Below are 26878 nucleotides of genomic sequence, written 5' to 3'. Positions count from 1 at the left end.
TAAACAACATTTACAAGCTGACCTATTCACAGCGATAAGCCCGAGAGTTTGAACTGGTCCAACATGAGGTCTCTGGTCTGTGGAGAAGGTGAGTGAGTGACATTTACATTTGTCTGTGGTTATTCCCTTTTAATAAACCTCTGGAATTATTGAGACATACAGAGTTATTGGGTAAATACAGCTAACATGGAGGAAATGTGCCGCCCTTTTGTGTCCAGTACCAGTCCACAGGTTTTCCAGTCCTAAAAAGGATCAACAATAAACATATGTGACGGGCCATGGTCACTCCACAGGTTATTCATACATCTGTACATTAATATGCACATAAGTGTTAGCATCAGTGCGCTACAGTCCGCAGGCATGTGGCAGTGGTTCGTGTGATCATGACGAGAACGCAGATTCTCAAATGATCACGTTAAACGATCAAAACGTGAAGCCCAGCACGTCACGCGTTACGACAGGAGAAGTCCTTTGTTTTATGTAGATGTGGTTTCAACATGAGCTGAGCTTGAGTTATACAAACAGGTCCTCGGAGAAAAATAAACGTAGAATGCATACATTTTACTGGAGCTTTACCTTCAACAGAGTAGAATCCAAGTACTTTATATGCCATGTATTTGTGTACACGTTTGTATATTTGTGAACGCATCTCATATGTTCACAAACGAGTCAAAATAAGTGCATGGTTGACGTGTCTAATCTACGTTTAGCACCTCTACGGCGTCATCTACTTTAACACTGTATGCACACATTTACAGGGCAGAGGTCACCGTGACAGCACACAGCTCACGATAAAGTGTTTAAGTGTCCCATATAGTTTCATTGTTGACAAAAGCGCGCGTTGCATGCTGGGAATTATTTTGGTCGGCGGCAATAAGCACTAATTCAACATGACGGACGGAGCGAGAAAGCACGTAAAGGGTATTGATCCCGGTTATTTATCCACTCTAACGGCAGAGGACCCAAGACCATTTGACCAGAAATTGGTCATAAGCATCGATGAACGCCAAATCACCCTTTTCAACCCCGACAAAAGGTGGAACCAAACCAAATTTCTGGTCAGAATCGCCAACTACCTGGACAAATATTCACTTGGGCGATATCCACAATGACTTGGTGGAAACTCCTGGGCCATTCACAGCAGAAAAGATGAAAACCTCCCAAGAGTCTCGAAGTGTTGTTGAACTTGTTGGAGTCCACGGTTTGTTAGGATCTTCTACGTTTGCTCTGCGAATGTTTGAAAGCCATTTAATTCGCCGTTAGCGGTTCTTTTCACTCAGAATACGAAAAAGACATTTTCCTTCTTCCGTGCTTCTATTTGTGCATCCGATAATGCAGCAGGAATTTACCATTATCGGGGATAAATACGCGAGGTTACCCACTGTGTTTGACCGCTATCGTGTTTCTTGCCTCCGACCAAAATATTTCCCAGCATGCAACGCGGGCTTTTAATAACAATGACGTCAGCTGAAACTCGCCTATTCTGTATTAGGCTGAAGCAGCTGTCCTCATTTATATGTAGTTTACATCAAACGCCTTTAGATGCCATGGCCTGAATTTATTTGTACTTAGTGGTCGTGTTGTAGAAGCAGAAACTTTTGTTTTGAAGCCAGACAGAACAGTGGCTTTTTAAGTTAAACTCATATCTGACTATTCACTGTATTTATACAAATATGTTCCTTATTAATGGCACTGAAGGAAAAGTTTAGTTTGTTGCCTTCTTCTGAAACATCCAAAGCACAGGTTTTTTCTGATGAATGGGACACAGTTTACTATGGGAGCATGTACGGCACTTTGTAAGACACCAGTGGTTCTTGAGGTTTCGGAGTCATCAAACATTTAACACTAACATTACCAAACCATACAAATACATTGTTAGAGTACGATATGAGAATTCCATGCAACTGCAAAACCAAAGTCAGTACAGTAGATGTAATGTCCCATAAAATCACCAGGACTTCCCAGGATGGCATACAATAGACAAATGTGGCAAATCTGTAACTAGGGGCGGGCAGTATGACGATATTATGATCTATCCTTGTATTGAACATTGAACATCTATCTTTACCTGCATTTCCCTGCCCACACCTCCTCGTGGTCAGGTTCCCTCATTTTCAGAGTGACTGATAGGAGCATCCACCCAATCAGAGTGAACTGTGATTTTTATTTTATTTTTTTTATTGAGCATTTTAACTCATGACCACACTGAGAATGCCATGTAATATTTTGGTAACACTTCATAATAACTACATTTGAATGAGTCTTATTAAAGCACAAACAAAGACTAAAAGGTACTCTGTAACTTTTCGGATGGGAGGCCGCCACTTGCTTGTCTCCAGGGAGATGCTGCTTTGCCTTACAAGTTCCACAATATAGCATTAAACTTATTTAGTATTTAATACATTGTATTTTTTTCAATCAAAAATACATTGAAACACATGCATTTTTAATGTGGGTGGTATTGCCTCTCCACAGATCTGACCTGTAGCTTGGCCTGGTGGTGCTACCTGTTTGTCTCGAGTTTAATGCCATCCATCCATTTTCTTCTGCTTATCTAGGGCCGGGTCATGGGGGGCAGTCTAAGCAGGGACTCTCAGACTTCCTTCACCCCTGACACTTCCTCCAGCTCCTCCGGGGCGACTCCAAGGTGTTCCCAGGCCAGCTGAGAGACATAGTCCCTCCAGCGTGTCCTGGGTCTTCCCTGGGGCCTCCTTCTGGGCCCATGCCCAGAACCTCCGCCTAAGAGAGGGACCCAAAAGGCATCTAGAACAGATGCCAGAGCCACCTCAGCTGCTCCTCTCGATCTGGAGGAGCAGCGGCTCTACTCTGAGCTCCTCCCGTGTGACTGAGCTCCTCACCTTATCTCTAAGGGAGCGCCCAGCCACCCTGCAGAGGAAACTCATTTTGGTCGCTTGTATCCGCGATCTCATCCTTTCTGTCGTTACCCAGAGCTCATGACCATAAGTGAGGGGAGGAATGTAGATTGATGGTAACTCGAGAGCTTTGCCTTTCGGCTCAACTCCCTCTTCACCACAATGGTCCGATACAGCAACCACATCACTGCCGACGCTGCACCGATCCACCTGTCAGTCTCACGCTCCATCCTCAAGACCCCAAGATACTTGAACTCCTCCAGTTTAATGCCATTGTGGAAAATTCTGGGCAAAGCAAAAATGCCTCAATGGAGACATTGCCAGAAATGTTACAAAGTTCAACTTCAACTCATTATGAGCAAGTAGTTCATTAATAACTCTGGCTATACTTGATTAATACCCCAATTTCTAACCCTAACCTCTTACCTAGTAGTGACTAATAAAACTATTTCTTCATTATGGATTAAGTCTTTGTTCATGCTTTATTAAGTTCAGTTATTATAAAGTGGTACTTTTTTTTTCCGCCATATTGCCCACCCCTAACTGTAACATTCGGTGCAAACTCTGCAATTACAAAACAACACAAACGGACCAGCTGTCGAGCGAACTCCTTCCACCAAAGTTCCTACCAACGCCAGGTACTTCCGAGCAGCAGCAGTCTCTTCTTCAGTCTATACCTCTAAGTTCCTCCTTCTTCCACCCATCTTTTTTTAGTTCCAGTTCTTTTTCTCTTCCTCTAACTCTAGCACTTGCCCCTCTTATCGCGCTGCTGGAACTTCCTCAGACGGCGCCCCCACAGGTCCTTCCAGGGAATGAGGAGGCTGCCCTTGTCCGCCACCACCCCGCTCTGACCGGGGGAGTCGTCGTCCGTGCCCAGGAGGAGGTACTTGCGGCCGGGTTTGATCTTCGGGCACTTGCAGGCGACGTCCTTGGCCCTCACCCACAGGAGCTGGTCCCCGCGCCGGATGCGGTGCTCGCCCTGTTTGTACACGGAGATGATGTTGACGGTGAACTTCCACCACTCGCCCGCCTTGTCTCCCTTCAGGACGTGGACTTGGACAGCTGTGGAAGACAAGATAGAAATGTTAGAGAGGAAGGTTTGCAGTAAAACAACAACATGAATTATTTATTGCAAATTTTCATAAAGGCAAGGCAAGTTTATTTGTACAGCACAATTTGTATACAAAAGTAATTCAAAATGCTTTTACAGAATAAGAAACACATCAATTAAAATCACAATAAAAACTAATCAAAACATAAATAATCGTAAAATTAAAAAGAGAGAGAGAGAGACATTAAATTAAAGAGAAGAGAGGAAATGAAAATCTTTCAGTCATATGCGCAACTGAACAGAACTGTTTTGAGCCTGAATTTAACCGGTGTCAAAGTCGAGTCTGTCTCACATGTTCAGGAAGACTGTTCCAGGTTTTAGCTGCATGAATCTGAAACTCTGACTCCCCGTGTTTAGTCCTGACTCTGTGCACGAGCAGGAGGTCGGTCCTTGAGGTCCTCAGAGTGCGAGATGGTTCATATGACACTAACATGTCAGACATGTACTTTGGTGCTTGGTCATGGAGAGACTTGTACACAAGCAGAGCATATATATGAAAAACTGAAATTCACAATCTTTGACCATATTTCAGTCACCATTACATAACATTCTGGAGGTGGCACCATCACTAGCCAGATTCATCAGCCGGTTTCACTTCGTAGCACCATCTGACCCCGCAACATTAGGATTCGTTCACTCGACGGTAGGCGGGTACTCTTTGTATTTAACCAATCGCTGCTATTTGGTCGTGATATATGTACGCTCAGTGGTGTCCCAAATAATTGCCAGATTCACAGCTCTTCGCTGATTGGATGGTGCGCGGTCAACTTCCAGGCTCCTTGCCAACCGTCTAGAGTATTGTGATTCCTGACCTAGTCACTGTAGAAAAATGACACTGAGCACAATTAGAGGCACAAGGTGGCGCCAGCCTGGCTAGCACATCACCTGCATGATTCCATGAAAATTGAAAGTTAAGTTGACCTTTATTTAACCGACATAGTGCCACTGAGATTAAGAGTCTCTTTTTGGCCCCACAGGGGATCGATCCTATTGTACAAGTTTTATGCCATACCGAGGAATATTATAGCCAAAGGATCAATATTTCCATGAAGACAAGCAGGTATTATCCCTCTTTCAGGCCAAATAAGAGTCAGGTTTGTAGATATGCAAGCTCACTCAGTGTAAGGACGACTTTCAGTGCAATAAAAACTAGAGAGCAGTTGAAAGATATATGGGGCCAGTATTTGCACTTTTTACTATCAGCTATCAATCTTTAATCTTTAGCACAGAAATGATGGCCAATGCGCTGCTTAAAAATATCCGTAGTACCCAAAGTTTTTTTTGGACACTTCAGTGTGAAGAAATAACCGCACAAAATGTGACTACACAGCTCTCACCGGTTTGGGGGAAAAACTATCAATCAAAATCATCGCTACATTTGTCCCAGAAATATCAGCAGAACATTGGTTTCTCTGGATTGTAAACAAACGGCATCAGCCATGAAAAATCACATTTAGTTCGATGTCTAATAAAAACATCCAAAATGAAAAAAATAGGTGGAGCTTTTTTAAATGACCCCTCCAAATTTAAATTAGATTCTGTTGATTCTGGAAGCTTTCAGACTGTTTTCGATGTATATATTTCCCCCATTTGAAAACTCAATGTCGGCGATGAGTGCGGTGACACAGTTGGATCGCGCTTTGGAAAACGTTTAGACCAGATACTCTTCCTCCCACAGCCACCCACTGTTCTGAAGGCAAAAACAACACATCGTCACTGCCATATCCGCCATCACAGCTAATTGTTCCTGAGCCGTCCCTCCACAACCACATCTGCAAATAAGTGAAAAACAATTGTTCCGAGTTTTCCCGCGTCCAGTTCAGCTCACATCAGAGTCCTGCCAACACAGCGCCAAATATCTGTTAGCTATTCAGACGACGAGAGAGAGCGCTCCAACAGGCAAACAAGTCAAAAACGCTGGCATGATGTGTTCCCAGAGTTAAGTGCCTGGATACATGACTTAATCTAGGAATGTGCAATTAGCCACAGAGCGTGAGCAAGTGTCAATCTCGAACCAGGAGAGGCTGATGGAGAAAGTATAATATAACCTCGGTGAAGTTTGCCACGCACCAAACGCACACCTACACAAAAACTATGTCAATTGTTTGTTCTCCATTTGTGCTGTTTTAGTTTTTGAGATAGTAACAGTTCGTTCATAGTCTGTATTGTCGATGCAAAAGTGCAGAAGTCTGTATTATTATATAAAATATGAATCAAAACCAATCAAAAGTTACCGTATTTTCCACACTATAGGGCTCTCTGTCTTATAAGGTGTCACTAAATTGTCTATTTTTGAACTTTTTTCACAAATAAACCGCACCGGACTTTAAACGAAACACAACAGTTGGATGGGTGAGTGGTTTGTTTGTTTGTGTTCACGGTGACTCTGGGCTTCGTTCAGTTGTGGCGTGTAGGGAGGGTGCTGTCTGGGACCAACGGATTGTCGGCGTGTTCGCAGTGACTCAGTTGTTCAGTCGTGTCTAGAAGTGGCAAATCCGTGTATCATTCGTTCATTCGTTTTTCATTATAAAAACAAAATTAAGAAAACGAAAAAACAACTGTTTACGGACTGAACCAGGACTGATCCAGGTCCGGGACCAGACCGGGACCAGAGCGTGACCAGAGCAGGACCAGAGCGGACTCCGAGCTTTGACTCCAAGCCTCCGCGGGGTCCGAGTCTCAGCTTCGTGCTCTGGCCCTGTCGTGTGCTCTGAGCCTCCGGTCTGGTCCCGGCCTGATCTCGGTCTCAGTCCTGCTCTGGTCCCGGTTTCAGTTCTGATCTCAGTCTCGGTCTAGTCTTGGTCTGGTCCCGGTCTGGTCCCGGACCTGGATCAGTCCTGCTTCAGTCCGTATGCAGCGCAAAAGTTCGGCATCGAAATCGGAAATGACGTCATATATATATTTTTTAAATTTTTTCTGAATATAACATTTTAAAACAAACAAACAAAAAACAACAACAATCAACAACAAATTACAATATTCAACATAAAACAAAACACAAAAACATAAAGCAACACCCACAACAAACACAAAACAACAAAAAACGTTGTCAATTTCTGCAAAATAATAATTCATAATTTTCAAAATATACTAGCACAGACATGTTACACTAACCAAACTAAACCAAATTTGGCCTGCGATATAATTATATTTGGCCCGCGAGATTATATCAAACATGTATTAGAGCTGACTCACTGCCTACAGAGATAAAATGTTGTTATTATTTTATTATTATGCTTGTTCTGGATTCAGTGTTAATAAGAAAGGGTTTAACATTACATGTCTCGAAAGAAGAGAAAACCTGCAGATGTTTTTGACTTTTTAAAATAAATATTTAGTTTGGCCCACGATTTAGTCCCAGTTTTTAATTTCGGCCCTCTGTGAATTTGAGTTTGACACCCCTGCACAAATGAAAATTCTCACAGCACAAATGAAATACAAACATTTCATATCATTTTTTGCTTGTTTTGAGGCTGTTTAACATTTTGAGGGGCTGGATGACGTCATCGGCTGAAATTAAAACTAATGCTAAGATCATAAGAACCATAATCACACAAACGAAACTTTTTTGCAGCACAAACAACTGACACCGTTTTGGGTCGTTTTAGAGCATTTTTAAGCTTCTTCGGGGCTGGTTGAATCCAATTTGACCTATAAAAGAATCATTAATGTCTCAAAAACTAAAGCAACACAAACAAAACTATCTGCAGCACAAATTTAGCACAAACAATTGACATAGTTTTTGTGTAGGTTTGCGTTTGATTGGGGCCAACTTCACGCAGGTTAAAATTAGGGGTGTCAAATTATCGCGTTAATTGCGATTAATTAATTACAGTCATATTTAGCGCGTTATGTTTTTTAATCGCGTTAATCTCATTTTTAATCTCTAACTTTAGTGTTTCTGTATGTGAGTTGCTTTATTATAAAACTTGTTTTTATGTGTTGTTGGGACAACAACAACAACACACACACACGCACAAACAAAAAACACATTTATACATTTTTTAATTTCGGCAAACCCACACAAAACACGCGCAGTAAGAGCGACGTTTACGGCGTCAGTCGCACAATGGACGAGGTCGAAGAGCCAGTAGAACAGAGGCAGCAGTGCACAGGTAAAAACACATTCGTGTCTTGGAAATTATTCTCCCGACGTGAAATATAAAAGAAAATAACAAATATAATATCGCCTACAACTTAAATGTCACTGGTGAAAACAACCTGCATAGACTCATGATGTCTGCACTACTGTCCTATACACAAACACACACAAACACAAAAACACACACAAACAAACACAAACACACACACAAACACACACACAAACACAAACAAACACACACACAAACACAAACACACACCTTCATCATCGTCATTAACCTGAGAACGCGCGGACCACGTTTCCTTCCGTAGTTACTGCGTGGACACCGACGTGCTCCCGTGAGCCGCGTGTGGATCGTGTTTTCTCGTGTACGCGGCGTAAACCGAGCTTCCTCCTGTGCACCTCTAAACCAGAACTAACACCAAGACTAAAACCAGGACTAAACCAGGACTAAACCAGGTCTAAACCAGGACTAAACCAGAACTAAAACCAGGACTAAACCAGGACTAAACCAGAACTAACACCAAGACTAAAACCAGGACTAAACCAGGACTAAACCAGGTCTAAACCAGGACTAAACCAGAACTAAAACCAGGACTAAACCAGGACTAAACCAGAACTAACACCAAGACTAAAACCAGGACTAATTCAGTCCAGGACTAAACCAGGACTAAACCAGGTCTAAACCAGGACTAAACCAGGACTAAACCAGAACTAAAACCAGGACTAAACCAGGACTAAACCAGGACTAAACCAGAACTAACACCAGGACTAAAACCAGGATTAATCCATTCCAGGACTAAACTAGGACTAAAGTAGGACTAAAGTAGGTCTAAAAAGGACTAAAACCAGTGATCTCATATATAAAAGCATTTCTCTATCAATAATATTTTTAATATGGTTAAGGAAAGACTGGACTTTTTATTGTCTTTAAGTAGACAAAAGTTATTATGTTCAGATTTCCTCGTCTTTGCTGCTTTACAGCAAACAGTTTCTTATTCATGGAGACTTGGGCTCAACAGCCAATTTGGAGAGATTTGTTAAACAATAAATGACTTTATAAAGTCACTTTTTAAAATCTATATCAGTCTTTTGATCTGCCACAATAATGTAATAATGAATTTAAATGAAAATACCTCAAATTGAAGGCTTTTCTCAGCAATTTTTAGGTGAGATTAAAATGAGATTAATTAGATTAATTAATTACAGATCATAATTAATTAATCTCTCAATTTTTTTAATCGCATGACAGCACTAGTTAAAACATAATGTGTAGTGTAGTTTTATGTTGATGATCTGTTCTGTGATTTTTCTCACTGTCAATGTAAAACCAAATAATTATCTAATTTTTTTAGGCTTTCCAAATACAACTTTTTAAATGGTTAATTTATGGACTGTGCCTCGGTCCGTGTACCATTCGTTTTTTGAATTTCAATTAAGAACGAAAAACAATAAAATGGGAAAACAGTTTGTTATTTCATTAATCCGCTTTAGTGTCAAACAAAAAACAAAACAAAACTGATTTCGACCTCTATTTTCAATAAAGTTAATTTCAAATAACACCAATCAAAAAACAGACATCATGACTTTTAATTCTGATATTTTATTCTCTCTTATTTTATTTATTTGCCCTGGAAGTTCTGCTGCTAGAGGAGAATAAAATATCAAAATGAAAATAGGCACCGAGACTGTTTTAAATATTGGAAATAGAGGTCGAAATCAGTTTTTTGTTTGACACTAAAACATAATAATGAAATAACTGTTTTACCCTTTTATTGTTTTTTGTTTTTAATTGAAATTCAAAAGAACGAACGGTACAGGGACCTGGATTTGAACTCAAAAGCCAAAAGTTCCACATTTGCCCGTCAGTCTACATTTCTACTCTCATATTTTGGCAGGAAGGTGAATTCTTACGACTTGTGTGAGTTCACAAACTCCCGAGAATCCGTCTTGTTGAATCGTTTGCTTGTGATAGAAAACCGACCAATCGCAGCGCGGCGTTGTGGTCTTTGCCGAGCGAAGCAAAACAAACACGGCGACACTTGACGAATGTTCCTCGGTCTATTTGATCAGAAATACAGACTATTTTGTTGGTGAAAAACGCGCACGGGGAAGGGCTTTGTGTGTTTGTGGACGGGGAAGAGCTCTGTGCTTTTATCTCGACTGGATTTAACTAAAGTTTATTTTTTTTCTACTTGATGCACTTTGACCAATCAGAGTGAAGTTTTGTTTCACTGGTTCCATTTGTTTTCAGTGGGAGCCTTTCTAGATCCATGTGTAAAACTCATTTTCAGAGGGTTACATTTACAACGGTGGAAAGTAACGATACGATTTTGACACGGTATGATCTTCACGGTACGATATTTATTACGATATTTTGTGGAGGTTGACCAAACTTCCTATTAAAATGCCTTGACAAGACTTAATCCAAAGAACTAAGACTTAAAAGTGCTTAGAACTGTTATTTCTTCTTGTAGTCTGCACTGAAATGGAGCAAAGGATCATGGTCTATGTAGTTCCATCTGTCTTGCTGCACCATAACTCTTCATTTAAGCAAAGAGACTTGTAATTTCATTTATTGTGATGGTCCACGATATTATTTTGAGAACTTTGATGATACGATATCACGATATTTCCGTTATTGTTACATCCCTACAGTTTACATTTACTTACATTCCTGTAATTGAGTAGTTTTTATGAGTCATTTGTAATTTTTTAAGTAGTTTTTGAAATAGGTGATTTTACTTTTACTCAAGTACATTTTACATCAAGTAGTATTTTACTTCATGACACTGGGATCTGCCCTCGTTACTGAGTAAAATCAGACTGATTGAGAAAAAAAATAAAAAATGCGGAAAAAAAAAACTAAACAAAATAATCTGCCGGAAAATTGTGTGAATGTATTCTCACTATAGAATGTTCAGTCATTGTACAGAACTGTCCGTCGGCCTTGGATCAACTTGGATGACGCCACAGATCGAGGTCGTCGTTTATGATATTCAAGAAGAAGGTGCATTGAATAATTTTCTAGATCAGGGGTGTCAATCTCATTTTGGTTCGGAGGCTGTATCCAACCTACTTTGAGCCCAAAAGGGGCCGGATCAGAAAACTCATGTCATATAAACCCCAAAAATAACAATAAGTTTGAATATTTGTGCAGAGAAACGCAAATCTATTACACAAATCTTTTTTAATTGATGAACTCTTTCTTTTACTAAATATTATAATATTATGAACAACCTGAAACTTTAAGAAAAATGCAATTTCAACACAATGTTTTAACATTAACTTGTTTGCAAATAGGAATAAATATTTTTTTCTTGGAAAATCCTGCACTCGGCTCCACTTTTCTCATTTTGGACATTTTTCTGATGAGGGTGTCACGGTCAACAGTCAAAACGATCGTCCTTTAAGAGCGTTTGGAAAGAGACAAGTCTTCATTTGTGCTGCTCTGGTGGGAGGGGCCACGTACAGAGACGCTGGAGACGCTGATATGCTAAAATTAACAATATTTTAATAGAAAATATAATTCAAATATTTGAGTAGAAAATCAGCCGAGGGTCAGATTAAAGGTCTTGGAGGGCTGGATGTTTGACACCCTCGCTCTAGAGGAAAGCGAAGGAAACCCTTGGCCAAACCTCGGACAGTTATTTGTGTTCAAACGCAAAAGAGGGAATAACATAATAATGTAATGCAAATGCGCCTGACCCGCCGGACAGAGCTATCAGCGCTCTGATTCCTATGAAGTTTATTTATTTATTTACTTATTTAATAGGAACAGTGCATATTAATGATCATCTACAGCACTGCAGTGTAAATGTGGCAGATTATAGTAAGAATGGTCTTTTCCATCTGTGGTCCTTCGGCAGGTGACACCACAAATTTAACAGCAAAAAAAAAAACAATAACAAGTGACAGTTCTAAACTAAAAGTGTCCACAAGTCTGGTTTTCCTTTAGCCGCTGTTTCAGGTGGGATTTGAAAGTGTCCAGTGTCGGAGTCTCTCTTATTGATAATAGGAGACCCCTAGTTTCCATCCCAGTGACAGTCTTTATTAATTTTAATTTTAATAAAATCCTGTAACGGAGGGGCTGAAGTCCATACAAAACTTTATATATAAAACACCCATATTTAAAATTAACAAAATAATTAAAATGAAGCAAATTGTACTTATCTAAAATAGTGCAGTGGTGAAATGAGAGTGGTTTCTTATCCAGTATTTTTACGCTTCTTCTATAAAAAGAAAAAAGAGCTCAGTGTTGGTAAGTGTTAATAAGCTCAATTATCTTTAAAATGTACAAAGTCTGCACTGTATCACTTAAAAGTTGATTAAAACAATTTGTGCTGGATTAGATTTACGACTCATCCTTTTTTTTTTACATCAAATAATTGAAAGTACTAAATAAGTTTTACTCAAATTATAATTTAAATGTACTTTTTACTCAAGAAAATGTTTAGATGGTTACTTTTAGTTTTACTTAAGTAGGAATTAAGCAAAACTAAAGACACTTTTACTTAATTTTTCCACCTCTACATTTATCAGTTTGGTTAGATCTTTGGGTCATGACAGAAGTAACAAAATCAGAGACAGAAGCAGCTGAAATGAGTTTTCTGTGCAGGGGTTTTGAGACAGGACGAGGAGCTCAGTCATTTGGGTAAAACTCGGAGTAGAACCGCTGCTCCTCCTCTTTGCGTCTGTTTTGGATGCTGTTTGGGCATCGCACCAAAGCAACAGTCGGAATAAATTAGGCAGGAGGTCGGTTATAACACAGACCCCAAAGTAGAGCATAAGTAATCGCCCACTTGACACGTCATGAGCCGAAACGGGCCGGTTTAAATGACCTGCATACTATTTAACCAGAGCATTATGGAAGAATTCTGGTCTTGGCGCGGCGTCTTTACATGATCAGTTTCCCGGTCATCAGTCAGGCCGCCATCTTGAGCTCGCTGAACCCCACACCGAGCTGTCGGAGTGTGCGCCTCAAACCGCTCTGAGCAAACGACGCCCTGTGCGCCAAGAAAACTCTGTTGTTTTGAGTGGCCCGAGCTCTCACAGCCCTGCCATTCAAAGCGCCCTCTCCTTCAACACCACATATAAAGGAGAAACCCGGGCAGGGGGACGAGAGGGGGGACGGGAGGGGTGGGGAGGTGGGGGGGCAGTATTTGTCTTCCCAACAACTTCCCGAAGGACGGAGATGTGTTCCGACCTCATGAGATGTCCGCTCGCCTTCCCAGAGCGCGTTCCAACAGCAGCGTGAGAACCGGCCTGAGACCCCCGAGCCCACAGAGGGGCCAATAAGCTCCGGACCGCTGCGCCTGTGCCAACGTCTCTTCACTGGCTCGAGTGCGCTCTCCTCACACTGTGTAGCTAAACACACACACACCTTTGGCTTCTCGGCGCGGCCAAAGAGACGAGCTAAACGAGGCGGGCAGGGTGGGACCGTACGTCTTGGTTATGGAAGCTGCTGCATTGGGCATTTGTTTTTTTTATAGGAACAGTCTGATCAATACGAGACAGAATATAACACTCAAGAAGAAGACCGTGTAATCCCTCAGTCGTCCAGATAACGCTTTATTGCAAAACAACATCGTATTCTGTCCAATGAACTTCACTTCACTTTAAAACTTTTGTCCAGTTGACTGAATTCAATTTTGAGTTGCTACTTGAGAAAGAAAGAAAAATGTTCAAAATGCCAATAGCTCAGTTACTAAAAAACAAGTTGATTCCTGCCCCCAACTTTTTTATTTTTGACCAAGACACTTCTCCCTTGAAAATATTTCATGACCATCAGTTTGACTCAGGGCAGATGAAATTGTACAATCAGGCTAGAAAACCATACTGCCCTACAAAGGCAGAACGCCGTGACATGATGTTTGGTCAAAAATGATTTCAGGTCATTTTGTTTGTACTTGAGACCTCCTTTATTATGTGAATAAATATCGTGAAAAATATTGAGCTCAAAATTGACTTCTGACCTTATCATGTGCCAAAAATAAAGAGTCGTGCAAGTGCAAAAGGCAGTAACAGTGTATGTTTTGTTTGTGATTTAGTTCATAATACATATATTTTGTTTTCTCACCTCCTATTTATTGCGGCCTTGACACAGGGTCTTAACACATTCAATTAAATTAATAATTAAATTAAATGAAATTGTTGCCATGCCGGCTTGTCCAAGCCTGATCCTGTCAGATCTCAGAAGCTCAACAGGGCTGGGCCTGGTTAGTACTTGAATGGGAAACCGCTGAGAAAATCAGGTGCCACAGTGGGCGTCAGTCACAAAAAAAAAAAAAAAAAAAACTGTTATTGTGTCCTTAGGCAATGCACTTCACCAACATTGCCTAGTATGAAAGTGGAGTGTGCGTGAGTGATGGTGGTGGTCAGACAGGCCGATGGCGCCAATCAGTCAGTCTGTCCCAGGGCAGCTGTGGCTTCAACAGTAGTTTACCACAACAACAACGGGTATGAAGTGAATGAATAATGCTGAATACTGCTCTGTAAAGTGTCTTTGTGACAAATGTCTGTGAAACGTACTATATAAGTAAATTACTTGCTTACCTACTTATTTACTTCAATAAATACACCATCAGTTGTATTCAATCATACTTAAATCATCTTTAATGTGAAAGTATTTTGTGTATTTATTCAGACTGTACAAACTATACTGCAAAGTCACTTAATGCGTCAAACTGTTTCACTGTGCAAGTTCCTGATCAGCACTAAACAGGAAATCTAAAACTCTTCTATATCATTTCAAACAAACACCATGACGACTCGACCTTGGTGAGGTGTTTTTCTTTTAATGGACAGAAGTCTGGAGAAAATCAAGCAAATAATGATCATGTCACTTTCTGCCTTTTGCCTTTGCACAACTCCTTATTTTTGGCTCATGATACAAAAGGTCAATTTTGAGCTCAATATTTTTCACATATAAACATTTCTTCATTATTGCAACAAGTTGTCAAATTACCTTATTATACTTTTGTTATTTTTCTCAGTTTCACACTAGAGTTAAGCTCTTTTGTCTTTGTAGGGCAGAAGCCAATGTCAATCAATGTTCTACAGACTCTGTAATCAGTGATGGGAAAGATGCTTTAAATACTAAACACCTGCATTAAAATCTCTATTATGAACCTTGGTCTAAAGTAGGATATTCTGAATACTCTGAATACTTTTGTATCGAGTTACATAATATCATAGTTTAACATGACATATAATTATGTGATCTATAATTACTAACAGCTTTATTTTTGTTGTCATATATTTATGTCTAACTAGAGTTGAAAAATCACAAGATCAGCCTTCTGTTTTTCTCACTAATTCTGAAAAAACTGTAGAGTACTGCCATAGATTTTAGAAAAGTAAGTGTATTCTGAATATCACTAAATAAAAGAGTAACTGTGCCCGAATACACTTAATCAAAAGTAGAATTCTGAATCTGTATTTTCAGTACATGTGTTCATTTACTTCCCAACACTTCCAGTAAAACGTCTACAATTACAGACATTCCATCAAACAGCTGAAGTGACACACTATTTAGTATTTGCTAAACGTTACTGACTGATTACACGCCCTTTAACCCCGTCTGCGAGCGCTGGTCTGGACTTGTGAACCAGCCTCAGGCCTGAGCTGCTGCAGGCCGCTCTCAGAGCCAGACGCCCCGCTGTGCAGCTCGTCTCTGGGCAGTGCGCGCCGCTCGCCCCCCTCTGCCACCCTCGGGCGAGCCTAATGAAATTAGTGTGCTTAATTAGCGCTGTGAGGCCCCCGTCCTGTGGGGTTATCGGCCCTGAGAGTGATCCGGGCCCTGTTACCCCAGAGGAGCCCTCCCTGCCTGGGTAAACACGCAGCCCTTTGATTCATTGTCCCGCTGGTGGCCGTGTGTGCAGAGGAGGGTGTCAGGCCCGAGCATAATCCCTTTGTGTGGGCTGTTTCCGTGGCGACGGCGGTGATGAAAAACAAAAATCGAATCAACAAAACATATTTCTTTCTCTGGTGGTGGCAATCCGTCACCGTCTGCCTAGTTTAGCACCTGTTTGTGGCCTGTGGAATGCTCAGAGCAGGCAACTGTGTTTAAACAGAGGGCCCCTTCCCGTGACCCCCGGGGGCCGCTCCGGAGCCCCCACAGCACACAGGCACTAAAGGCCCACAAAGGAGCCGGGACAGGCCTGAGAAATGAATCAGAGCGCAGCAGAGGAGTGGAGCGATGGCGGGATGGAGGAGAGGTGCTGTCCAGGGCAGCTAAACGTGTTAAAGCCTCTCCAAGTTTAAAATCACATGAGCTCAGTGAAGAGGAGATGGTTACAGCAGCTCAGGGTTCACACGCAGAGAATGTGACGAGGGCGCTGACGTGAAGGACTGGAGATAACAGGTCAACATGTCAGAGGAAACCAAACAGTGATTGCGTAATTATTACTAATACTGCATTTTGTGTTGGACACCTTCTAATGACTGTCATCTACTGGCAACTGCCTAATTAAGTTTAGTTAAAGGTTGTATGGAGGATTTTTTTTTTTGTTTCAAATTGTCAGTAAAAGTTTAAAATACCATTACAGAGACGCAGCAGCCTTGGAATTATGACCAAAAAAAAAAAAAAGAATGAAAATCTATCAACTGTGGACGTAGTGAGGCCAGATAAACATCAGCCAATAGAAAAAGAGGCTCCCTCTTTATCTATTGGCTGTTAGGTTGTCAATCAAACTCCCTACGTTTCTAGTATAACTGAATTGCCGGCGTGCGGGGATTACGTGGTTTATGCAGCGGTTCTTAGAGGCTTTTTCAAACCGTCGCTTCGTCGCAATTCGCACAAAGTTTGTTGCGATGGCGGACGAGAATCCACAACCAGTTCGCCGCCAAAGAAAATCCGTTTTTGAGGTCGCTGAAAGAAGAGAAGGCGAAAAGGAGCGAAGACAAACTGAGGTGATTCTTGGAGATTCCTTCCAGCGACGGCGTAACTGAAGTTGACAAAGGGTCTAAAAACTGACGCGTCGGTCGCTAAATTACTTCTAGACAGGTCACTTCAACAGAAATTCATGCACTGGATGTAAACAAGCGTGATTTCTAGAGTAAAGAGGCGGGAGGAGGAAGATCGTGTCACGCATGCGCAACATTTGAAAAAAGACTCTTGCTGTATTGCTCTTCCCTTAAAAAATCCTCTATACAACCTTTAAGTTAAGGTATTAAGTTTGTAATACTGTAACTCACAACATCATGTAAAGTTAAAAATTCTAGGGCTTTCAGATTATAACAAGTAAATCTATAGAGTAAATCTAAAGGCAAAATATAAATAGGACTGCTGCCTCCACGACCCGGCCCCGGATAAAGCGGATGAAAATGGATGGATGGAAAAAATAAATAATATTCTCAGAGTGGTAAAGAATATCCAAAACTTTTTCTACTGCCAAATTAAATAATTAAACTACAAAAATTATAATTTCTCAAGAGAATATACCATGCACTATGTGACTCTTCTGGTGAAGTATTTTCTATCTGCCTGTTTCTATGGAGATGTTATTGTGTTGACTTGAATGTTCTGGGATTAAATGGATCTAACTCCACTAAGAAAAGTAGATGACCCCTCCAAGCCAAGTTACAGGTCAGATCTGTGGAGAGGTGGCCTTAGCTTAGTAAAAAGCTTTACAAGGCAGCACTAAAAACACATAACACATTTCTGGAAAAGCTATACTGTTATAGAAACATGTGGGTGGTGGACCCCCTAAAAGAAAAGTTACAGAGTGCAGTTTTTTGAGCTTGATGTTGTGGTGATGTTGTGGTGATATCGTGGTGTTGTGGTGATGTTGTGGTGATGTTGTGGTGATGTTGCGGTGATATCGTGGTGTTGTGGTGATGTTGTGGTGATGTTGCGGTGATATCGTGATGTGGTGGTGTGTGATGATGTTGTGGTGATGTTGCGGTGATATCGTGGTGTTGTGGTGTTGTGGTGATGTGGTGATGATCTTATGAACCCATGGTCTGCTGTGCTCTGCTCCTCTTGATCAGATTTGACACGGTGCACGCCTGTCAGAGCTTTAGTGACGCTCCACCTGCACTTTGTTCAGATGAAGACACATACAGTCGGGGAGAGCAGGGGCCGCTGGAATCAACCTGCTCCTATCGAGCTACTGGGGCCAAACCTGTGTCAGGATTTCTCCTCTCATGGTTTCAGAAAATGTTATTTATTCAGCATGACCACAAACTGGTGTAATGGAATTTATGAATACTTCAATACTTTGTTCTTGCACACACTGTGCTGGGAAGGTACCAGTAAATACAAGTACCTAAAATACATACTCAGAATACTAACTTTTGAGAAACTGTATTCTGGTACAGTTACTATATAATTGGTGGTAGAATATTATTGCTTTCCTAAAATCAAACTTAAAGAGTTAAACATCACACAATATTAAGAAATAAATTAGTTGCTCTGGCTTGAGTACAGTTGCAGTTTTTCCTTCCTTGACCAGGACAACAAGGCCAAACCAAATCTATATCAGGATTAAACAAACCAAGGGCACAGTTTAAAAAGAAGAAGAATTTGGTTTGGGGAGGATCTTAAGGAGTTGTAAGACCACAGAGACTCGTCGCTCCAGCAGGTTCTAGGTCTCCTCCCAGTGGGTCCTGCCCCTGAGAGTGTCTGAGAACATATGAGCCATCATAACTCAATCCTCTCACTATGGAGCAGCAGCTCTACTGCCAGCTCCTCCTTGATAAACATGGATGTGTCTAAACCTTCGATACTTGAATGGGAGACCAATGGGAACACCAGATGCTGCAGTGGGACGCCAATGGCCTCTGCTGTCCTTAGGCAAGACACTTCAACCGCATTGCCTAGTATGAAAGTGGTGTGTGTGAGTGATGGTGGTGGTCAGAGGGGCCAATGAGGCAGATTGGCAGCCTGCCACGGGCACAGTTTGCCCCTGGGCAGCTGTGGCTACAATAGTATCGTCCCACTACAGAGTGTGAAGTGACTGAACACTGCACAAAAGTGTAGAGTGTCTGGAAAAGTGTTTTATAAGACTAATGCATTATTATTAACAGAGACATGTGAACTTTTGGCCCACACACTCACCGTAGTCCTTCTTGCAGTACTTCTTCATGGTGATCTTCATCTTGCCCTTGGACGCCTTACAGTGGGAGTCACAGTCTGCGCACACACAGAGGACAGAGGACACGGTCACACACACATACACATGCACCGAGCGCACACGGGCCGAGGAGCACAGAGGCAGCTTCCAGGTTTGTCTAACATGTCAACAAGTTCTCAGCTGGACTGTCAAACACATGCAGGAGCGCGGAGGCTAACTGGTGAAAGCAGGTCTCCAGTGGTTTGTCAAAACAGACCTCAGCGTACACCGCCAGCTCTGTGGCCAGTGCTGCACACACACACGCACACGTACACACATACACACACATAATGGCCCAGTCTGACGCTGAAGGATCCTGGAAATAAAAAGTTGTGAAAATGTGAACTGTTAAACTAATACAAAGATCAGAACTAAGCATTTCAGAGCATGTCAAGTGTACAAGTGAAAAGAAAAAAATCACCACGCTGCACAAACACTATTAGTGACTTTTTTGTTCATAATAAGATATATTTTTTACTTTTTACATGTGCTTTTTCAACATTTTACCAGATGTACCTAAAAGACGAACAATCTGCGGGGTTCTACAAAAAATAAAAAATAAATTAAATAAAATACATTATACATTAGAGTGAGCTTTATAAATAGACCATTTTGACCATCGCTTCTTACACTTAAAAGTCTCCGGTAGTAAGTTATTTTTTCCATCACATATATTTTCTCCATTATATCTTCATTATGTCCTTTTTATTTACTTATTTTGTGTAGTTTTGTATGTGTTTTTGCTTTATTGCACTATTTTCTGATCTATGTTCTAATGTTTCCTCATCACAAACAGACCTGGAGTTGTGTTTTGTTTCATTCACACATGTTTAACACACAAACCTGCAGATTTAGGTTTAGACTCTCAAAATATAAAATACAGGAAGTATGATGAGTCTTATGTATTGATTTTATTATTTTTGCTCATTTATTTTATTAATATTATTATTTAATTTATTTATTGTATTAGTTTCTTCATGGTTGAAACATAATTCTGCTGATTTTTTTTTTTTTAAGTAAAATGTTTTACATTGCTATGTGAAGCACTTTGGAAACAGTTTTGTTTATAAAATGTACTATACAAATAAAGTTGGACTGGATTGGAGGAAGTGCTCCACCGTGCTTTTAAACTCCACACATCTTCACTAGAATCATTTGGAAGATTTCAGCCCTGGAATCTATTGAACTGTGTTGAAGTGTAAAAGGCATTTTGAGCTTTGGAGATGTAGACAGATTACTTTAATTTTCAGACTATAAGTCGCTCTGGAGTATAAGTCGCACCATCCAAAAAATGGGTGATGAAGAAGAAAAAAATCATATATAAGTTGCACAGGACTATAAGTCGTACTTTTTGGAGGAAATGTATATTATAAAATCAGAGACCAGGAACCGACATTTCATCTTGAAAGTCAAGCTCTAGTAAAAACAATAGAAGAGAGAACAACAGACTGTTAACGTCACATATGAACAGTTCTTCAGATAAACTATAACATAAACAACAGTTTACCAAACTCTTCATCTCACTCCAAATCAATAAATCCATTAAATTTTTCATCCTCGGTGTCACTTCTGAGCAACTCTGGAGGTAAACAGAGCTCCGCTTCCTCTTCTGTGTCGCTGTCGTCAGACTCAGCATCAGTTCCAGTTAGAATTATTCCGGCCTTTCTGAATCCTGACAGGATGGTTTCAGTGTCACTGAAGTTCAGGCTTTGTCCATCCATCCAGTGACTCCAGGAAAGTTGCAAGGTGCATCCTCCCGATTACCGTGAAGCTGTGTTCTCCATCCCCACCTTTCGCCAGTCACTCACAAGTTTCTCGCTCACTTCAAACTTTCTTTCTGCCGCTCGATTACCTTTTTCGGCGGAATATTTCACTACTTGCAGCAGGACAGAGGCTCTTTCTGCAGGAACCATGCACAGTAGAGCGAAGTGACAGTGGTACAGGAGCAGCAGATACTGACACACAAGACTAGAGCCTCTCACAGCTGCCAGTGTGAAAATTTTAATATATAAGTCGCACCAGAGTATAAGTTGCAGGAAACACCCAAACCATGAAAAAAAGTGCAACTCATAGTCCGAAAAATCCGATAAGAATGAAGCCTTATTCAAACGTGAATGAAAAAAAAAAAAAAACACAACTTCAGGTCTGTTTTAGTTTTGTAACAGCGTTATAACACGACTTAAACCTCACAAGAGTCAGTTTTGTGTGCTATAGGACCTTTAACATTACACGGAGCAGTATTATGCATAAGAGCTTGTGATAAATCATGACCTATCCACAGTGAACATTGGTTTCGTCCTTTGTAACGTCTCACTTTGGTCCGTGACGATGACTCACTGAAGCGTCTATGTCCCTATGTGCCGCCGCTCGTCACTGCGCTGGCATGCACTGAGCAGGCTCCGGGGTCAAAGGTCGGCACGGAGGGAGGACAACCGCCCCACATAAGGAGGGTGCGGAGGGGGGCATTAGCTGTGACCTTTCGGGGCATAATTACCAGCTCTATAGTGATGTCTGAGGCTGTGAAGACACTAAAAGCTTTCTGTGTGATATCAGCTGACGTGAGAGACATGACTTAAGATGTCTGAGGAATACAAGAGTACAAGACGATGACATGTTTAGGAATGAACTGTATTTAAAGGTGCACTAAGTAACTTTTGGGTTGGGGGTCTGTCACCTGCTTGTTTCTATTGATATGTCATTGTGTCTGTGTCTAGAAAGCTCCACATGTAAGACATAAAGGTCTGTGTACCATTTGTTCTTTTGAATTTCAAAAGAACGGAAATCTTTAAACGGAAAAATAGCTTGATACTTCATGATTCTGTTTTATTTTCTCTGGTTTATTTGCCCCAGAAGTTCAGCTGCAGTGTCAATCATGGATCTATAATAAAAATTATAATAATTATCAAGACCAAGACAAGTCCAAGACCACAGGGGCCACCGAAACAGGTTAAAGACCTCTGAGAGTCGAGACCAAGACAAGAGCAAGACTTTTAAAGGTCGAGACCGAGACAAGACCAAGACCATGGCCCCTCAAGACCAAATCAAGACCATCTTTATCATTTCCTGCATTTATTTGTATTTTACAGTTGTCTTGGCACATATATATCAATAAACCTATCTCCATTTGATCTGGTTAATGTTAATCTAATCTAAAAATAAGACAAGCAAACTGTACAGGCACTTTACAGAAAACAACTGCAGTCAAGTGAACCAAGTGTTGTTTTTTTCAAGTTCATAACATTTACAGTTACATACCAGCGATATTTAGCAGCTTCTGCACATTTACCCTCCGTAGTAAAATATGATCACACTCATCGAGTGTCAGACCTCAAGTTCAAGACAAGACTGAGAGAAAGCGCCATCAAGGCCGAGAAAAGACCGAGTCCAAATGCGCTCGAGTCCTAAGACAAGACCGAGACTAAGTGCCATCAAGACTGAGACAAGAGCAAGTCCAAAAGTGCTCTAGTCCGAGACAAGACCAGGACCAAGCACCATCAAGACCGAGACAAGACTGAATCCAAATGCGCTCGAGTCTGAGACAAGACCGAGACCAAGCAGCATCAAGACCGAGATGAGACCGAGTCCAAAAGCGCTCTCGTCCGAGACAAGATCGAAACCAAGGGCCGTCAAGACCGAGACAAGACCAAGTCTAAATGCGCTCTCGTCCGCGACAAGACCGAAACCAAGCGGCATCAAGACCAAGACGAAGACCGAGTCCAAATGTGCTTGAGTTCGGGACAAGACCGAGACCAAGTGACATCAAGACCAAGACAAAACCAAATCCAAAAGTGCTCGAGTATGAGACGAAACCAAGACCTTAAGGCCAATCTCGAGATCAAGACCGGTCTCTTGTACTTCTACACTACTATACACTAAATATTTTTCGCCGCTCAAATAAGCAGGTGTTTTAAGAGGCTCTTCAAGGGCGTATAAACATTTTATTTGTAAGAAAATTGCCAATCCAGGGGTTTCAGAATGATGAAAAATGAAATAAAAAAAACAAATCTGTCTTTTGAATGGCGAAAAATCCTCAAAACATCTCCTGCAACAGAAACTTCCTTTTTCCTGTTTCAATATAAAGCTGAAACTTGATATCGTTTGTTATATGCGGCCTTAAAAAGCTAGAATAAAACATCTCACCTTCCAGCAGGGCTTTTACACTTTTTTCCCGTCCCTCATGAGAAAGTTCAGTCCTGGTCTATTGAGTCCAGAGCCCATATGATTAATGTAGTGAGTGTGCGGCGCTAAGTGCATGTGTACGTGCTAAAGCGCTTAACACCGGCCCATACTCGCTCTGTCCCTCCACCGGCCCCGGGACCAGAGGCCGGGGCCCACTGGAAAGCATTTGTTCTGCCTGTGACTGACACAAATGGGAACCAGATAATCGCCGCGTTACCCCCTTACTCTAACCACGCTGCAAAAAGTCTAACCTTGCCAAGTTAAAATGACTCGGACTGAAACGTTATCTTGATTTAAGTAAATTTCACATGACAAGTAAAAACAAAGCAACTCTTTTTTGTATTTAAAGAGAGGCTATTGTGCAAAATTTTATTATTTTTTTGCAGCTTTTTGCCTGAAGAGGTTTTAAATGTCATCCACGCATGTTTCAGTAATTTAGCAATCTCTCCTGGGCCCTATTCAAACCCTCCTTGTGGTTAACGGTTTTAAGATTTTGTGCAATGCTCAGCCCACAAACCTACGTCACCCCTGATCCCACACGACAATTCAAAACTCTACACAGCAACTTTAGTTTGTTTATTTTTCTTCCTTTGGTCAATTAACAGAATCATTAATCATATTACAATGTTTTAACACAGAAATTGTGCAAATCATTAAAGTTTTTCTGCACACTGAAGGGGTTTAGGCTGAACTTTTAACACTTATTTTGCCAAAACCTATGAACATATAGAACAGGATACAAGAACTATTTACACAAAACAAAATAAAACTAATCTTTTATGAGTTCAGGAAGGAATACCTACATAATTCTTTTGATATACACCTCTGATGGAGACACGTTGACTTTTCAGGCTCGCCCTCACGTGAGCTTCCTGAAAGAAGCCCGATCCTCTCAATACGTGTATCGTTCGTTCATTCGTTTTTCAATATAAAACTAAAAATAAGAAAACGAAAAAACAACTATTTTTTTCATTATTTGCCTCCAAAGCCAAAATGAAAAAAACAGATAACGATTAATTTTTTTCAGTTTTCGGTTTTGTGTTTAAATGAATAATGGTCTAAAACAGGACTATAAGTTACACTTTTTTCATGGTTTGGGTGTTTCCTGCGACTTATACTCTGGTGTGACTTATATATAGAATTTTTCACACTGAAGCCGCGAGAGGCTCTAGTCTTGTGTGTCAGTATCTGCTGCTCCTGATACTCCTGTACCACTGTCACTTCGCGCTACCGCACATGTCTCCTGCAGAAAGAGCCTCTGTCCTGCTGCAAGTAGTGAAATCTGCAGGTGAAAATGGTAATCAAGCAGCAGAAAGAAAGTTTGGAGTGAGCGAGAAAGTTGTGACACCGGGAGAGTGCACCATGAAACTTTCCTGGAAGTCATTTAATGGATCAACAAAACCTGGACTTCAGTGACACCGAAACCATCCTGTCGGGATTCAGAAAGGCCGGAATAATTCTAACTGGAACTGATGCTGAGTCTGACAACAGCGACACAGAAGAGGAAGAGGCGCTCCGTTTACCTCTGGAGGTCGCGGAGTTGCTCAGAAGTGACACCGAGGATGAAGAATTGAATGGATTTAATGATTTGGAGTGAGATGGAGAGTTTGGTAAACTTGTTCTGTTCTGTTGTTTATGTTATAGTTTATCTGAAACAGAGCCCTGCACTCCCACGGGACCTGATGCAAAACAGTGTGGCGCGGGACACATTTTGAAAGCTCATTGCGGCGCGGGAACGGGACTACACAATGCGGGAGCGGGCGGGTGGGATGATAAACTGCAGTCCCACAAACTAAATATGAGTGTAAAGTTCAATATACAGATGATTAGTGTTTGTCTATCATACATCATTTGTGCTGACGATTTTATTTGGCATTAATAAAAATTTGCAGATGTGGCTTAATCTCGAGCACATTTTAGACACTTCCTTTCCGCTTCTCCGTGTTTGATAGAGCTTAAGAAAGTGAACGTCCCCATCTTGCGGGATTTGCGGACAGGAGCGGGACAACATTTCGCAGATGCGGGCGGGAGCGGGAATGAAAATGATAAATCTTTGCGGGAGCGAGACTGAAAATTCAGTCCCGTGCAGACCTCTACTTTGAAGAACTGTTCATATGTGACGTTAACAGTCTGTTGTTCTCTCTTCTATTCTTACTACTAGAACTTGACTTTCAAGATGAAATGTCGCTTCCTGATCTCTGATTTTATAAAGTAAATTTCCCCCAAAAAGTGCGACTTATATAGGATTTTTTCTTCTTCATTACGCATTTTTTGGCTGGTGCGACTTATACTCTGGAGCGATTTATAGTCCGGAAAATACCTTAGTCTGTCTACATCTCCAAAGCTCAAAATGCTCTGCTCCAACAAGTTAACAACTTCCTTCTAACTTTTGTTCAGTGGAAATTGGTCAATTTCCGGCTGAAACTGTCCAAATGATTCTAGTGAAGGTGTATGACGTTTAAAAATCCAAGTTCTTCTTTGTTTAAGTGAATAACTCAGCCTAATTCTGCAGGGTTTGTGCGTTAAACATTTCTGAATGAAACAAAACACAACTCCAGGTCTGTTTGTGACGAGGAAACATTTGAACACAGATCAGAAAATGGCGTAACTCGGGCCTTTTTAAAACTTGAACCTTGCGTAATATATCTTCTTTAATTCCATTCTATTCTTTTCGCAGTTTGTCATTTTTTTGTTGGGGGTGGGAACAGGCCCCGGCGGAGAAGGGCTGGATCTCAGACTTGATTACATCTCTGTGCTCCGTGTCCAGTCCTCCCCTTTTCTTTACCATTATACTGCGAGTGAATGAGGTTGCCCGGGCGATGATGGGGGGACAAAAAAACGCCAAAAAGAGAGAAAGAAGGAGGGATGCGGAGTGGTGTTAGTATGTAGGTTTTTGGCACTGAGCGCACATACTAAAAAGTGAGAGAATTGACTGGATATTGGCGTGTTTACATTAGCCGGCTTTGACTTTTCACTCTGGGATTCTGGGAAGTGGAGGAGAACTTTTTAATGGAATATTTGGGTTTGTTTCATTAGAGCTGAAGTAAAGAGGGGAATGGACTTAGCTTTATTAGTTGGCGTTATTTGGATAGGCCCAAGCTTGTGTGATTGTGCTAAATGAAAAATAATATGGTAAAAAAAAAGGGTTAATAGTTTTCAAACAAAATGTACAAAACTGATATTCAACTTGAAATCCTTGACATGAGAATTTTGAGTTTAGTTTTTATGATTTTTTTAGTAATTCAAATATATATGCATTTTTATTTGAGCATTTTGACATTATAGACCCTTTAAAAATATGAAAAAGACAAAATAATCATTCTAAATTCCAGAAAGGAGGCAAAAGTGAAGGGGAATAATAATGTGGTTTCAATGGGAAAACTGGGATTCATTTCAGAGTATGACAAATTATGAAAAATTCAAGGAAAATTTAACAAATGAAAACAACTCTGATACATGTGAGTGGAATCAGAGCCCAGTTTAAAAATGTTCACAA

The 26878-nt window shown here is 40.9% G+C and overlaps 1 protein-coding gene across 1 annotated transcript in view; it reads right to left on the bottom strand.

Annotated features, from left to right (window-relative positions):
* Nucleotides 1-3615: 3615 nt before the first annotated feature.
* Nucleotides 3616-26878, bottom strand: part of LOC110154944 (netrin-1-like) — a 125852-nt gene continuing 102589 nt past the window's right edge. The window contains exons 6-7 of the mRNA XM_020918991.2: nucleotides 19149-19223; nucleotides 3616-3935 (exon numbers count right to left, since the gene is read on the bottom strand). Of these exons, the coding sequence (XP_020774650.2) occupies nucleotides 3616-3935; nucleotides 19149-19223 (395 nt within the window). The remainder of the gene's footprint in view (nucleotides 3936-19148; nucleotides 19224-26878) is intronic.

The sequence above is a fragment of the Boleophthalmus pectinirostris genome, unplaced genomic scaffold (assembly GCF_026225935.1).
Source record: "Boleophthalmus pectinirostris isolate CB_2022bp ecotype Guang Dong unplaced genomic scaffold, ASM2622593v1 HiC_scaffold_17, whole genome shotgun sequence".
In the NCBI taxonomy this organism is placed as follows: domain Eukaryota; kingdom Metazoa; phylum Chordata; class Actinopteri; order Gobiiformes; family Gobiidae; genus Boleophthalmus; species Boleophthalmus pectinirostris.
Note: the sequence above shows the minus strand (reverse complement) of the source record. Positions and strands in the feature narration are given on the sequence as shown.